The 14,988-nt window shown below is 57.1% G+C and overlaps 1 protein-coding gene across 1 annotated transcript in view; it reads left to right on the forward strand.

Annotated features, from left to right (window-relative positions):
- The window catches only part of DMTN (dematin actin binding protein), a 37,266-nt gene that overhangs the window by 17,444 nt on the left and 4,834 nt on the right, over positions 1–14,988 (forward strand). Inside the window, exons 3-12 of the mRNA XM_075123377.1 lie at positions 8,045–8,119; positions 8,611–8,766; positions 9,003–9,047; positions 10,073–10,181; positions 10,657–10,713; positions 10,832–10,984; positions 11,355–11,464; positions 11,654–11,759; positions 12,146–12,210; positions 12,942–14,892. Coding sequence (XP_074979478.1) covers positions 8,045–8,119; positions 8,611–8,766; positions 9,003–9,047; positions 10,073–10,181; positions 10,657–10,713; positions 10,832–10,984; positions 11,355–11,464; positions 11,654–11,759; positions 12,146–12,210; positions 12,942–13,019 — 954 coding nt within the window. The 3' untranslated portion in view covers positions 13,020–14,892. The remainder of the gene's footprint in view (positions 1–8,044; positions 8,120–8,610; positions 8,767–9,002; positions 9,048–10,072; positions 10,182–10,656; positions 10,714–10,831; positions 10,985–11,354; positions 11,465–11,653; positions 11,760–12,145; positions 12,211–12,941; positions 14,893–14,988) is intronic.

A 14,988-nucleotide genomic window follows, 5' to 3' on the forward strand; every position in this document is an offset into this window, starting at 1 on the left:
TGTGAAATGTGCTTACGTCACCTATTCCCATTCTGTGCATTTCCAAATATACTATTTGCTGCCAGGCACCAGGAGAACTTGGACTCATCCAGAGGGGCGGTACAACGGACTGGGAAATCCATGAGATTTACACACAATAAGGCTGCGTCCAGGACATTTGTGGTTCCTGAGATTCCAGTGCACAGTGTATCCCCGTGCGACAGGCGTCAGCTTCCACCGGAGCCCAAATCCCCTTTACAGCGGGTGGCCTGGGATTTCCAAGGGCTCTCCTTATCTGCTAACAGCAAATCCCAGTGTCGGGAGGAGCGGGGCCTCTGCTGAAGCCATTCCCAGGAAGTCAGGGACTCCACCCCTGGCTTTGCCTGCAACGGTGCCTGTGGAAAGTCTGAGCTCATGTATCCTGTGCTAGTCAGCTACTCAGCCGGCCTGGTCCCTACAATACATCCTTATCTAGCTAGCGTCCCCCATGCGCCCTGCTGTGCCGTGCTGCCGCACAGAGAGAAAGAGGCTTTGACAGGCAGACGAAATAGTCCTTTGCCCTTCCTGGCGCCGTCCATTGAGGATTTCGATGCACTTCACAGGCACTCATGAATTAAGGCTCACAGCCCCATCCCTGGGAAACATCCATCCCTGTTTTATAGATGGAGAATCCCAGACACAGAGAGGGTCTGGGTGCAGCCTCTGGAGAAGGGGAGAAGAAGTGGGGCTGGATTTTTGTGCCCACGTGGAATGGGTTCTGGGTGTGGCTGCCTGGCCAGAGGAGAGCCAGAGCTGCATTTCTGCCTCTGCTAGCCTGGATTCTGGCTACACAGCACCAAACCAAAGGGTTATTTGGAGTGCGTTTCTGGCCCAGAGGTGGAGAGATTCCCAATGAGACTGATGAGCCCTGATGGTGACTGTGTCTCCTGGAAGACAGATCAGGGTGACATATCTTGGGACCGGCGGATGCTCAACCTTTGGGGGACCTTGGTCCCTCCCCTCTTCCATTTCGGGAGGCAATGGCTGAGTGTTATAAGCCTCAGGTTTGAAACTCCAGAGCTCCTCAGAATCAAAGGCTAAAAGCCCAGCAGGGCCACTTCAGCTTTTCAATATTCCATGGTAAAAAAACACTGAGTTCCAAGAACGTATTGCATGTGAGCCTCTCCTGGAACAATGGCCTCCGGTGCAGGTGTGCAAAATTCTCATTATACAGGGGTATAATGCACCTTGGTCCTAGATAGCACTGCTGTGCAATGAGCTGCATGTCACCCCTCCAGCCCAGCCCAGAGGTGGCCACATCTCAGAGTCCCATCAGGGTGAAAGTTGCTATGGAAACTTAAGAGATTGACTCAGTGCAAGACAGTGTAGACCCTCCCCATTCGGAGTATGAGGATTTTTTGCTCTCTCCCCACTCCCGCCCTAAAGGAGAATTTCAGAGAAAAGCAAGAAACTGGTAAAAAAAGGAAAAGAGGGGAATACAATCCCTCCCCTTCCCATTCCCTCCCTCTGACGGCCCCAGCCCCTTCTGTGCTGGGTTCTTTTCCTTCCCAGAACTGCACGGCTGCCTATTAGCACTCCAGGGCCGTGTGCTAAGTGCAGCCAGGCTGCTGCCCTTGCTCCCCACCGGGGCCTTCTCACCCAGCGTGCTGGCTGGGACAAAAAGCGTAATTAACTCTGCTCTGACTGTCAGCGCCCGGTCAACAAGCGCCTGCGATAACAAGCCTCGGAGCTGGGCCCTGGCACAGGACCACCTGCCCAAGGCAGGGCGGGGCGGGGCGGGGGGCGTGCTGCAGTCCCACGAAGGGGAGACAAACTCCTGCTGAGGAAAAGCCAGACGGAGCGGAGCCTGTTCGACTCCGCTGGGCTGAGGGAGGCCGAGGCCTCTGAACAATAAACCCATTGTGTCCCCCCCTCCCTCCGACTGGAGGGCAGGACTTACCTACAGCATCAGCGGCTGGGGATGGCAGGTGAACCTGGCCTCCTGGGCTGCATGCTTCAGGTGGCATTGCTGGGGGAGTCCCTTACAGACTGCCAGACAAACGCCAGCCCGGCCCGAGCCAGGGCCGGGAGGGGAACTGGCCCCTGAGGGGTCTTGGCATGTCTGGGTCTGCGCCGTGCCTGTTATATGACGGAAAGGCAAAGGTCCCCCGACTGTTGTCAGGGAGACTGAGGCGAGGCCTGGGCTTGTGCTGATTGGCTCAGAGCATGGAAAGCGCTTCATTCTCACGACCGCTCCGCATCGGGCCCTGCGCTTCTTTGGATAATCTGGGCCCAGGCGTCCAGAGCGCCGTATAACCAGAATGAACCCTCACAAGCCCCTGCACTAGGTCCTTTTACAGATGGGGAAGTCGCCCTTTTACAAATGGGGAAATTGAGGCATGGAAGGAAAGAGGCCACTGATTTTGGGTGCCTCGGGGTTTCACCAAGCAGCTTCTGCCCATCCAAAAATCAAGACAATCAGCATGAGGAGCTACTGCCGAAAAGGTTGACCTGCTCCGGGTCACCCCACAAGCCTGTGTCAAAGGCCCCCTGGGGATCCTGGCCCCTGTGCTTAGGCCACAGGCGTGTTTTCATGTGTCCTCTGACAGCCATAGAATTGAGCTTGGTTTGGATGCTAGTTCCCAGAGTTTGGAGGAGGACAGTGCTGGATAAAGGCTCCCCACTTTGGTCCCAAGCAGGGCCCGCGGAGCCCTCCCTCCCGGAGCCTCAGCAGTTGGCAGCTGCTCTGAAGGCCGAAGCAGATGGAACCCAGGAAAGCTGGAGCATATCGAGTCTCTCCCTTTGAGGTGGCACATGCCCCCTCTTCCCTGCTGTGGGCACTGACAGACTGGCAACCTCTTGCAGCCTGGGAGGCGAGGAATGGGGGAGATGGAGGTGTGTGTAATAACTGGGCAAATTGCCCCCCACCACAGCCTGCAACACAGGGAGACTAGAGACGGCTCCGGAGTTGGATTACTCTGGTCCCTGCTAGCCTGGCCCAGTGAGACAGGCCACGACTGCAAGGATGCGTTTTCCAGGCAGTGGGTTGGGGGGCGGGGGTATTGATCAGAGATGTCTCCAGCTGGCAAGTGCGTCTGGAGGGCAAGGCTTGGGTTTCAGCTCTCAGGACAGAGAGCAGCTCGGGGAGAGTGGGGGCCGCAGAGGAGACGCCAGTTGTGGAGCTGATAAGGTTCTGGCTGGGAGCGGGGCTGCTGCATAGCTCTGTTGTGTACTGCCTCCCCGTGTGAGAGGTGCCCAGATGAGGGGGAGGGTGCACCAGCACTCAGAGATGGATCAGAACCGGAGCCGGTAGTCTGACCCACTCCCAAACTCCACGGCTCAGGTAAAGTGGGACCCATGTCAGAACTTCACCCCTGGTGGTGCAAGATCCAAACCCGATTGATGAGGCTTTGCACCCTCCAGAACAGCCCTGGTTTTGCCCATCTCTGCCTGGCTATTAACCTTGGGGTATTGAGGGGTTGGCAGTAACCCCTGACGGGGGTGATGCTGTAACTGGGGAAGAATCCAGAGTCTGGGGGTATTAGAGCCCCACCAAGCGGTCATGTTAGGGGGCACTGCCAAAGACTGGGGACTGGAGACATCAGTAGGCCCCAGGGGGACACAGTAGAGCCTAACACCTGCCTCACTCCATCTCCCTCATCCAGGTGCACAGAGTGATGGGAGCTTGTCCAGAGAGCAAAGGGACAGACTCACAGAGAGCAGAGAGGATTTCCCAAAGGAAGGAGCCCCCTTTTGCAGGGGTGGGGTCAGCGATCCGTCCCCACATGTACCCCCTGCAGTAGTGATTAATTTGTAATGAGAGAGGTGCCAGGGCTCAAGCAATTCTTTTACTTTCATAACTGACGTAGCAAGCCCAGAGGTGCCGGAGCGATGAACTGCCAGGCCCAGAGGTGCCGGGGCTCAGCCCTGGCAAGCTCTGGCACAAATGAAGCACTGCCCCGAAAGGCCCCACCCTCCAGAGGCAAAGGCTGCCCCATGGCTGCGGAATGGGCTGAGCTGCTCCTCTGTCTGTCCGGTGCCCCAGGGACTTCCTGGAAAGCCCTTGTTGACCGGACTTTATAGTGGGAGGTGGGGGGAGCTGGGCAGGGCCGGATACGGAGAGCGAGCACGTCTGTGTCATTGCTGAGAGCTTGGGAGGCATCCAAATGCACTCTCTGTCACTTCCCATTGTCCCAAGAACAATGGCTCAAAACAAGTGCAATGATCCCACCGCTCAGTGCATGGAAAGACTCAGCAGTGGAGGGTCCTGCCTGGCTGGGAGCCCAACTGGCTGAGATCACTGCAGGCTCACCGGCGCTGCCAGGTCCTCCCTGCCCACGCCCTGAAGCCGTAGAGCCATCTCTCGGTGTCCTGGGCTCTGAGCAGGCTATGCGTGCTTCAAACCATGCCGTCTCCCCATACCCTTGGCTCTGGGCAGGCTGTGCGTGTTAGCTCAAAACCGGGGCTAACTGACAACTAATAAACTGTAACTGTAAATGGGGACTCATTATTGAGCAGGTCTGTTTCCAGTGGGGTCCTGCAGAGATCGATCTGTTCTTGGCTCTACACTATTTAACATCTGTATCCATGGCCTAGAAGAAAAGATAAAATCATCCCTGATAAAGTTTGCATATGACACAAAGACTGGGGGAGTGGTAAATAACGAAGAGGACGGGTCACTGATACAGGGCAATCTAGATCGCTTGGTAAGCTGGGTGCAAGCAAACAATATGCATTTCAAAAATGGAAATGTATACATCTGGGAACAGTGTGCCACTCCGCCATGCCATGTGGGAGACTCGGGCAAAATTCCTGCAGGAAGGGGTTCCCGCCCTGGGCCACACAGGAGACTGGCTAGCTCACCAGTTCAGGTCTCTTGCTCTCTGGGTGGGGAGCACTGCACTGCTTTAGGGAAAGGAAAGCTTGTCCCTGCTTAATAGAGCCTGCTCTGGCCATTTAAGGAGCTACACTAGCTCCCAAGGGAACCCCATGCAGGGAGAGTGCTGCTCAGCTGGTGGGGGATGCAGGGGTCTGAGGATGGCAGAGGTTTCAGTTTCCCCTCATCTGACATGTTGTTCATGGACACTTCCCCGGGTGTCTGCATCCAAGCTGCCCTGGCTGCAGAGACCGGACCGTGGGAGAGGTGGGGTGTGGGTGGGTGTGAAGAGGGGATCAGCGCGCCGTGTCTGGTGCATGGAAGGATCTCACCTCTCCCCATCTCTATCCCCCATTGCAGAGGGAGCATCTGACCTGCAGCCCAGCCTAGGAACCCAAAGGGATGTGGAAACACAGAATCACTGGTACATAAACCCCTCATCAGCATCTCCCCGCCCCTCAGGAGAGATGGGCCAAACCCAGAGTTATGTATCCAGCTCGCCCAAGCCCTCAGGCTGAGGAGATAGTGGGACCCACATCAGAACCGCAAGCCTCATCCCCCCACCCCATTCCCCTTCCCAGCTTTGCCCCCTCCACTGTGCAGCCTCCTGCTGAGCCTGATGATGAATATTTCAGAGCCCGGCTGTGTGCACCTCACTTTGCATTAGCATCAGATGCCTGCAGGCGGCTGGCTTGGCCCGGTAACGGGGCGAGATGAAAAGCCCAGGGAAACCGGGGCGGCTGCGGATCCAAGAACCAGACATTGCTCAGTAGCTGCATGCAGAGGCCCCTTCTCACTCCCTGATGGCTTTGATCTGAACCTCTCGGAGCCTTGATTCCTCCCCATGTACACACAGTCCGGGCTCTCCCTCCTTTATTCCTCCATCCCCTGACCCACTATGGCAGTGTGCCGGATGGACCCGCCCTCGGGGATCATTGCAGACTCCTGTCCCCACTTGAGACAGGAGCAAAGGTCTAAGCAGCAGCCTCACCCAAGCAGATGCGCCAGGCCAAGTCCTGGCATCAGCTTTGCACCACAACTGGGCACAGGGGCGGCAGGCTGGGTGCCTCTCCCCCCCACGAGCTGTTGCCAGGACCCAGGGGGTCAGGCAGCTCACCCTTTGGGACCCTGAACAAGGGTGGAGACCGTAGCAGCAGGATGCCTTTGCCCAAGCTGATTGCTGTGAACGAACCTTCCTCCTTCACCCCCTTGCAGGACTCTGTGCATGACCCGGCCCTTCCCGCAGGCGACGGAATGGAAAGGTTACAGAAGGTAAATGAACTGGGTCAGATTCTTCAGGCCTCCTCTTTGCAACCACCCCGGACACCCTGGTCAAGGCGTAGGGGGGTTGGCATGCTGGATGGCCCCATATAGGAATGCAGGAGGCTTTCTCCTCCAGGGGGCCACTTCAAGCCCAGCCCCACTCTGTTTGGGGGCCTCGTGACACTAACTGGTGGGTCTCAGTGTGCTCGCTAGCAGACAGGTGTCCACAGCACAGAGCCGCTGGCACCAGCAGGCCCCATAGTTGGCAATCTCTGCAGAGAGATCAAGGGCCCCTCCTGCTGCTGCGGGGACTGCCCAGGTGCATTGGCAGAGGGCACAGGAGCCAGCACTATACCTGCTCTGAGGGGGTGCAGTGGCAGGAGAGAACCTGGGAGCATCCCCTGCCTGGTGCCACGCCAGGTGATGGGTAGGTGTCAGTTTCTGAGCAGGACAAGGGGTGAGCTGGCAAAGGCCGTGCTGGGCCCTTCTGCACTCAGCATTGCAAGGGCCACACAATTGCATGCTGTTAATTGCAATCACTAGATGCTTCTGAGGAGCTGGGGCATGCAGTTGCTGTTACCGGAGAGCAAAGGAGCAGGGTCTAGTCTTCACTCCATCGGCCCTAGGGGCTCCGCCCCTTGCTAACTGGATTTTGGGCAGACAGCACCACCTAGTGCTTACTGCAGCTCTCATGGACACGTCTGCTGAAGCTGCTGGCAGTGCCCACCTGTGCACACCACTGCTGCCTGCCCCAACAACGTGACCTGCTTTGGGCTGCGGGAGTTGGAGACCTAGCTGTGCTCTATGGGGCAGGAGCTGCAGATTTCCCTCAACTTGCATGGCAACTCCTGACCTGGACCAGCTGAGTTTTAATTTCTAGTTGAACGTGATTTGTGTTTTGGGAGGAGCTGCAGTTCATAGCTATTCTCCACATTAAAGATTAATTGTTCCCTGAGTCCCAGCCTTCCCCACACACGCCATGAGTCTTAGGAACACAGGGACTGCCAGACTGGATCAGACCTGTGCTCCATTTAGCCCAATATCCTGGCTTTGACCAGCTGCTTCAGAGGAAGGGGAAAGAAACCCCAGAGGGCAATAATGGAATAATCTCCCTACAAGGGAAGATTCTCCCTGACCCTCAACAATTAGAGGTTGGTTTGTGCCCTCAAGCAGGAGGGAGTTTGTATCCCCTCTATTTTCTCCTGTTCTGTGGGTGTTCTTGTGACTCATATAGAACTCCGAGCCTTTTTGAATGCTGTGTGCTCTTGGCCTTGATAGTATCTGGTGGCAGTGAGTTCCAGAGGTTCACAGCCCCCCACCACCACCTCGTCAGTCAAACCTGAGAGCATATGTAGGCAAGAAAGTGCCAAGGAACGGGGATATCAGAGGGCTGATGTCCTTCTGGATTTCCTAGGTCTTGCTCTGAGGATCAAGGCCCTCCTCTCTGGGAGTCAATTCCACTGATCTCCAGCCCTTCCTACAGGTGCAGTGGTGGGAACACACACATGCACAAACACACACACACACAGGTACACAAGCACACTCGCACATGCACGCACACACGGATATGCACATGCAAATACACACACTTACACACACAAAATCCAGGTACAGGTGCACATGCATGCACACACACTATTCTCTGCACCATGGCCTTCCCCCTCCAAAGCCATATCTAGCCAAATGGTGCTAAATTGACATATCCAAATGGCACATCCATATAATATCCAGCTAGGCAGGGTGGGGCTGTTGGGTTTGGGACTGTAATTCCCACCTGGAAGGGAGTGAAGCTCAGCAGACGATGACTGCTACCCTTGGCATTGCTGCCTCTCTGTGTGCCTCTCAGTGGGAGCTTACCTGGGTTTTCTCTTGCCTTGCCCTGTTGGCTGCATTGATGAAGCCAGCAGCGGAGAAAGAAACTCACAGAGGTCTCTCCCTCCTTTCCAGCAATCTTTGACGTCCCCTGGGAGTGTCTGTTCCTCCCGCGGGTCCAGCGTCCCAGGATCACCCTCCAGTATTGTGGTGAGTGCTGTTCATGTCACATCTCCCTTTTGGGGGGGGTCTCTAAAGCACCCAAACTCCATGTGGGCAGCGTAATATAGCGATCAGAGCAAGGTCATGGGAGTCAGGACTCGTGGGTCCTGTTCCCGGCTCTGGGAGAGGTGTACGGGTTAGTGTTTAGAGCAAGGGAACGCAGAACTCCTGGGTTCTCTTCCTCACTCTGGGAGAGAGTCTGGTCTAGTGCTTAGAGTAAGAGAATGGGAGTCAGGTGTCCTGGATTCTAATCCAGGCTCTGACCTGCTGTGTGACCTTGGGCAATTCCCTTCCCCTTTTCTGTGCCTGTGTTTCTCCATCTCTAAAATGAGGAGAACAATCCCTTCCCAATTCCCAGATGGGCTGTGAGACCTCAGCTCCAGGCAGGAAAGCATCGTGGACCCTGCCCTGCACTGGGAGAAGCTCAGACACCTGCTTGAGGCTTTTCTGGTTGAGAAGGAGCTTTTCCTCCTTCACAGGCCAGAATGGACAATGAGGTTCTGGGCTACAAGGACCTGGCGGCCATTCCCAAGGACAAGGCGATCCTGGACATCGAGCGCCCTGACTTAATGATCTATGAGCCCCATTTCACCTACTCCCTCATGGAGCACGTGGAGCTGCCGAGGAGCCGAGAGGTGAGGGTGTCTCGGTTGGGGCCTGGTCGCTCTGTGTTTGTCCCCTCTCTGCCAAACCCCCATCAATGGCTGAACCAATGTAAGCTCTGTGGGCAGCTCCCATCTGGCTAAGGGGAGATGCTTTCACCTTGCTGGGCTGCCGGACAGGAATGTACCAGAAATCTTTACTGCGTATCCCAGTGGTTGCAGGATGGGTCAAGTAAATGGCATCTGTCTCTCTCTGCTTCCTCCCACAGCGGTCCCTGTCCCCCAAATCCATCTCTCCTCCTCCTTCTCCAGAAGTGAGTACTCCCACACCTTGCCTCCTGCTTAGTTGTCTGCAGGCGTCGCTTGCTCACAGGCAACAGAAACCCACAGAGCCTGAGGTCCAACCAGCCTCCCCCATGATGCGCCTTGTATTCTAATCACTGTGCTCTCGCTCCTATCATGATCACTAGGGAGACTGCGGGGGGGAGGGAGCCTCTGGGAGGGTCTACACTATGTGACCCGGGTTTGTGGACTTGCTGTTTCCAACCCCAGCCATGCTAACTTGTCCTACACTGCGAAGACCTTCTGACTCAGGTCTGCTGCTTGAGCTGCGTCCGCACTGCTCAGTGACAGGGCGTGGACTGGGACTCGGGCTCTGACCCACCCCGCAGTAGGGTCCTAGGAATGCAGACAGATTTGTGTGCGGATGGAAGGAGGCTTGGGCTCAAACAAGGGCTTAGTGGCTGGTGTAGACATCCCCCTGCAGAGGCTCTACCAGGGCAAGGCGTTACTGGGACAGGTGTCAGGATTGGTCCCTGACGCTGCCTGGCTGACAGATCAATGGATGAGTGGATCCATCTTTTCCAAAGGCTACTTCCCCACTGGCTCATCAAATGGCTCCTCCACTGTCCACACGCCGTGGCTCTGTCTTGAGCATCCGCACTACTGGCTGAGGTGAGATCAGCTAGTCCAGAAGCTCAGTGGAGTCAGAATCCAGGGTCTTAGGTTGCACTTGGACCCTGATTAAACAGGAGAGTTTTAGAGGCTGGATTAAACTAACGAGCCCTGTGAAAGATGAGGGAGATGGACAGCTGGACTTCCAGTATGCCTTGAGGCCAGCTTTGCCATGTCTCACCATTCCAAGTACTGTCAGTCTTTCCTGAGAGATCCGGGAGAGATTTCCCTCCCAAGGGGTGGGACTGAAATATTAGGTGCAGTCTGGGCTTGGCAGTTACGTCTCTGTCTGAGCAGGCAGCATGGGCCACTGTCAGAGACAGGCTGCATGGGGCGCTGGTCTGTCCCGGGGCAGCAGCTGCTCTGACACGGGCTCTGTTCACAGGTCATCCGGGACTGGATGGAAAACAAGTCCCTAGGAAGTGCCTCCCAGGCACCTAGTCGCCGGACCAGCAGCACAGCCCGGAGTGGAGTGCACCACTTCCACCGACCTGGTACGGCCCACACCCTGCCTGGGGCTCGCCAGGGCTCCCTGCATGGGTGCGAGGGCAGCAGGACCCCAACTTCAGGGCCCCACACCATACTGAAATCCTAACCAGAGACCCAAGACCAGACCCTGCAACCCCATCCTCCCTGCTCCTAATCGAGTGCCTTTCCCCCTCCACCAGCCTGAGTCAGGTGAGCCTGGAGCCAGCACCTGAACCCAGCTCGGGGACTGGGACCCACTTGTCCTTCCTCCCAGATCCCACCAGCATGGAGCAGGGTGAGCGCTGTTCCGCATACCCAGAGAGCAGGGACAGCAGGAGGGCAAGCCTCCCCCACCAGTGGGGCCCTACCTCCTCTAGGAGTGAGAAGGAAGCTCAGCTGTGGCTGCCCATTGGTGCCAGTGGTGGCGGTGGGGTTGGCTCACTGGGTTGCCCGCTCCGTCAGTGGCATTTCTCACCCTCCTCTTCCCCTCCCCTCCTCTAGAGACCAACACCATGGAGCTGAACATATACAAGAAGCCGCCGATCTACAGGCAGAGAGGTGAGCGCGGCTGCTTCCTCACCCCGGCCTTTGGGTGCTGGGTTGGGACATTTGGGGGAGGGGGCGCAAGGCGACGGGGAAGCCAGGCCTCAATTTTCTGTCCCTCTGTCTATTTCAGAGCCCTCGACGGGAGCCCCACAGAGCAAGCACATGATAGAAGACCAGATAATTGAGTGCTCCAAGTTCCCTGCAGCCCAGGCCCCGGATCCCAACCAGCCAGCCAAGATCGAGACGGATTATTGGCCCTGCCCTCCCTCCCTGGCCGTCGTAGGTAGGTGATGGCAGGGTGTTTTACCTACAGGTGGGCGACTCTTATCAGACCCCCCCCCCAAGCTGAGCGGGGTCAGTACTGAGATGGCAGACCACCAAGGAAAGCTGAAGCGTTGATCTGAATCAGCATCGAGGCCCCATTATGGTGACTGAGGGGGCTGGGCAGATGGGACATACAGCCAGGGCCCTGACCTCTTGTGGTCATGAAAGATTCCCTGGCAATTTTTGCTAGCCCAGGTGTTGGGGTGATGCATTCTGCCTCCCTAAATTTCCCCAGTGGGGAAAGGATCCAGCCTCCCTCTATCTCCCTGCCCCCTTGATTCAGAGTCTTGCTCTTGCCCCGCACCCTGATGCCCTCTTTGGGTCCCCAGAGAAGGAGTGGAGACAGCGGAAGGCCTCCAAGAAAGGCATGGAAGAAGAGGAGGATCTCACGGAGGAAATGACTAACCTGCATGAACTGCAGAAAGAGGAGCTGAGTAAGGTAGGATGACCTTGGAGGTGCTGGGGCTCCAGGAGGGCTGAGTCCTGGACTGTGCTGGGACTAGAGGGGGCTCCAGCTTGGAGGATGCTGGGATTTGAGGGGGGGCTGCTCCTTGGAGTATGCTGGGGCTGGAGGGGGCTGCGTCCCGGCACTGAGTCCTACCTGACCCTGACTGCTCCTTCTCCTCAGGTCACCTCAAACCTCGGGAAGCTGATCCTGAAGGAGGAGATGGAGAAATCTCTCCCCATCCGGAGGAAAACCCGCTCACTTCCAGACCGAACGCCCTTCCACACCTGTGCGTGGGGCCAGGCAGTGTCCCAGACATGCCCTCCTCTCCTCTTCCCCCTCTCTGATGCTGAGATCCCCTCCCCAGTCGTTTCCTGCCATCCACGGGAGCAGCATCCATTTTAAGTCGATACCCTGACAAGTGACATTGTTTTGGTATCGTTCCAGGTGTTGGTTTTATTTAAATATTGATTGTTAGTGTCTGGGACTGGAGTAGCCCAGAACTCACCCCACAGCCAGTTCTCCTGGTCTGCTCCATGCAGCACCCTCTGCTAGGAGAGGCCGGGGCAGGAGTCACGGGGCGTTCCCCCCGGACCATCCCCTGCACTGCTTTGTACTAGGATTGCTGCAGGAACAATCAGCCCAGAGGTGATACTGGCTCTTGCTCTTTTTCAGCTCTGCACCTGGGGAATTCCAGATCCTCCACCCTTCCGGCCTATGGGAGAAGTACCCTCAGCAGGGTAAGGCACTGGGCGACTGCAGTTCCCCACTTCACCCTCCCCTTGCCTGCTATGTCCTTGAGAGTGTGGTATTTTCCACATATTGTTCTTATCCGTTCAGATGATGTTCAGATCCAAATGGTGCCAAACAGAACCACTCCACCTGGGATCCAGCCTACGGTGCCCGAGTCTAGCCATGGCTGGGCTGTGTATCCCTGGGGGTAATGTCACAGGCTGGGACAGTCAGGAAGAGAGCTTGCCGGGAATTGAGAGACAAAGGCAATCAGCCAGTGAGAGCAGCTGACTCACAGCCCTGCTGGTGAGGGGACCCAGGGCCTTATGCCTTTGGGCCACTGGTTCAAATCTGGCCCACATCAGCAGCGATGGAGAGTCATTACCACTTTCTGGCTGTTCGGAGTCTTGTGTGAAATGAGTTTGTTGGGTCTCAGTCCAGCCCCAGTGGAACAGATCTCCTTGTCACCAAAACCACTCAGACTCCGCTCTTCCCCTTGAGCAAGGTGGAGGGCAAGGCGGAGAGCAATGCAGGGGGAATCTTGCTGGGTTGCCCCCTGGGATGCAGCTGCTCTGTGGGTGTAGAGGCCCCTTGTTCTTGGGGCTGTCAGCCTGGCCCTTCTCACCAGCTTCCAGCTGCTTCTTGCGTCAGTCCAGGAGGCAGTTTCTATCCAAGCACCCTGCCCCTCTCAGAGGCACTGCTACCCTGGTAGCTGATGCTGTCTGATTTCCTTTTGCAGCTGCAGTCAGCGGAGTTCAGCCCAACCAGCAGTGAGAAGGGGAGCCCAGGTAAGAGAAGCATACGGCACAAGGGATAGGTGCAGGGGAGATGTGTGTCTGGTCTGGTCTGGTCTGGTCACTCAACCCAGAGATGCCGTTCAGAGTCATCAGCATCAAACTCTTGCTCATCTTAGCTGGGTCTGTCGGCCTGATGGGGGCGCTGTGTCACACGCCCCATGGGCCAGACCCCACAGCTGGTGTGAATCAGTGCAGCACCCGAGCACTAACGGAGATGCACGGGTTTACACCAGCTAAAGGATTCCAGCTCATACCTGCCCCCATCCCACTGCTGATGAGCTCTGGGCCTGGTGCTCTCTCTTCACCTCTTGCCCAGCCGCACAGGATGCTGGCAATAGCTGCCCCCACTCATTATCCTTGGGAGGAATGGATGGATTTGGTCTGGGTGGCCTCACGGCATCGGGGAGGGCTGGAGACCGAGTCCTGCCATTCCAGGGCACCAGTTTAAATTAGGCCTGGGATGGTAGCGTGCAGGAGCCAGGAGCTGCCAGCTGTCGGGAGGCCCTTAGCTGCTGGGTCTCAGTCCCCTTCCCAGCTGCAGTGTCCACCTGGCAGCCCTAGCAGAGAGGCCAAGGGCTGGCTGGCCGGTGGGAACGCCTTCCCCCCTCACCCCTAGACATCGGGGCACAAGGCAGTTGCTGGGCAGGGAGTGGGGGAAGCCTACCCAGCCGCTGCCACGCTGTGCCTGTTCGGGGGCCTTCGCTCCCCGGCCTGTCCCGCGCTGCTGGGATGGGCCATTACTCACGCCAGTGGGCGTCAATGCTCAGCCCCAGCAGCACAGCCTTTGCAGCCAGGCCCCAACTGGCTGTTGTCTGTTATCTTTGGATGCTGGGAATTCCAAAGCTTTGTGCAGCCCACAAAGGGTTAAATTGATATCTCTCCGCTCCCTGTAGACAGAGAAACCAGGCAAAATCCTCAGCTGGCGTAAGCTACATTGTATCTGTGGGCCAGATCCCCAGCTGGTGTAAAACCCACAATACTTCCATTGACCTCCTGCCGATTTCCACCAGATGAGGATCCGGCCCCTTGTTCTAAATGAGCTGGGACATACAGCCCCTGTGCCCACAGCTGTGGAGTTGGGGGGTGGGGATTCTAGCAGGACGTCTGGAACTGGGGTTCTCTGAGCCCCTTTTCTTTGTGTTTTGCAGGCCTGCAGGTAAGCGGTCGCCCTGCCGCTGAAGGGGAGACACTGGGAGCGGTGATGTATCTTGGGGGAGGCGGGGGAAGTGCCCCTCCCTTCCATTGCATGCTCAGCCTCTCCCAGCCTGGCTTGGCTGGCACCAGCTGCCAGGCAGACGGAGCTCAGTGGTGCAGGGCTGGAGTTGAGACTCAGACAGGACTACTGGGAAGGACAGGGACTGGAGCAGGGCAGCAGGGAAGGGAGGGGAGTGGCAGCACCAGAGAAGGAGAGAAGGGCAAACTGAGGAGACAGAGAACCCCAAAGAGGCAGGATGGGGATGGGAGGTAGGGGGAGAGGGAGACAGCAGAGGCGCAGGGGTTTAGGAGCTCAGGTGGGGGCAAGGAGACAGCAGAGATGTGGGGATTCAGGAGCTCAGGGTGTGGGAAACAGAGACAGGGATTTAGGAGCTTGGGTGGGGGCAGGGAGGCAGCAGAGTCACAGGGGTTTAGGAGCTCCGGGTGGGGAAGAGAGAAACAGCAGAGATGCAGGGGGTTAGGAGCTTGAGTGGGGGCAGAGTGCCACCCTCTCCAGTGCCTAGGCTGAAGCCCATCACCCTACTGTTTGTTAAGGTCCTTTCGGGGAGGTGGTGGGGACTCTGGCGTGGGAAGCCCTTTATGCCAGCCCAAGACTGACTGGGGGTTTGATGTCTGCAGAACGGCCAGCGGGGGAGGATGGACAGAGGGAACTCCCTGCCCAGCATGCTGGAACAGAAGGTAAGAGCCATGGCTGGGGGCTCTGCAGGCCCAGGTCCAGGGTCCAGGGTGTCCCAGCCATGGGCTGGGATGCTCACACATTTGCCTTGTTACCTG

The sequence above is a fragment of the Caretta caretta genome, chromosome 26 (assembly GCF_965140235.1).
Source record: "Caretta caretta isolate rCarCar2 chromosome 26, rCarCar1.hap1, whole genome shotgun sequence".
Classification (NCBI taxonomy): domain Eukaryota; kingdom Metazoa; phylum Chordata; order Testudines; family Cheloniidae; genus Caretta; species Caretta caretta.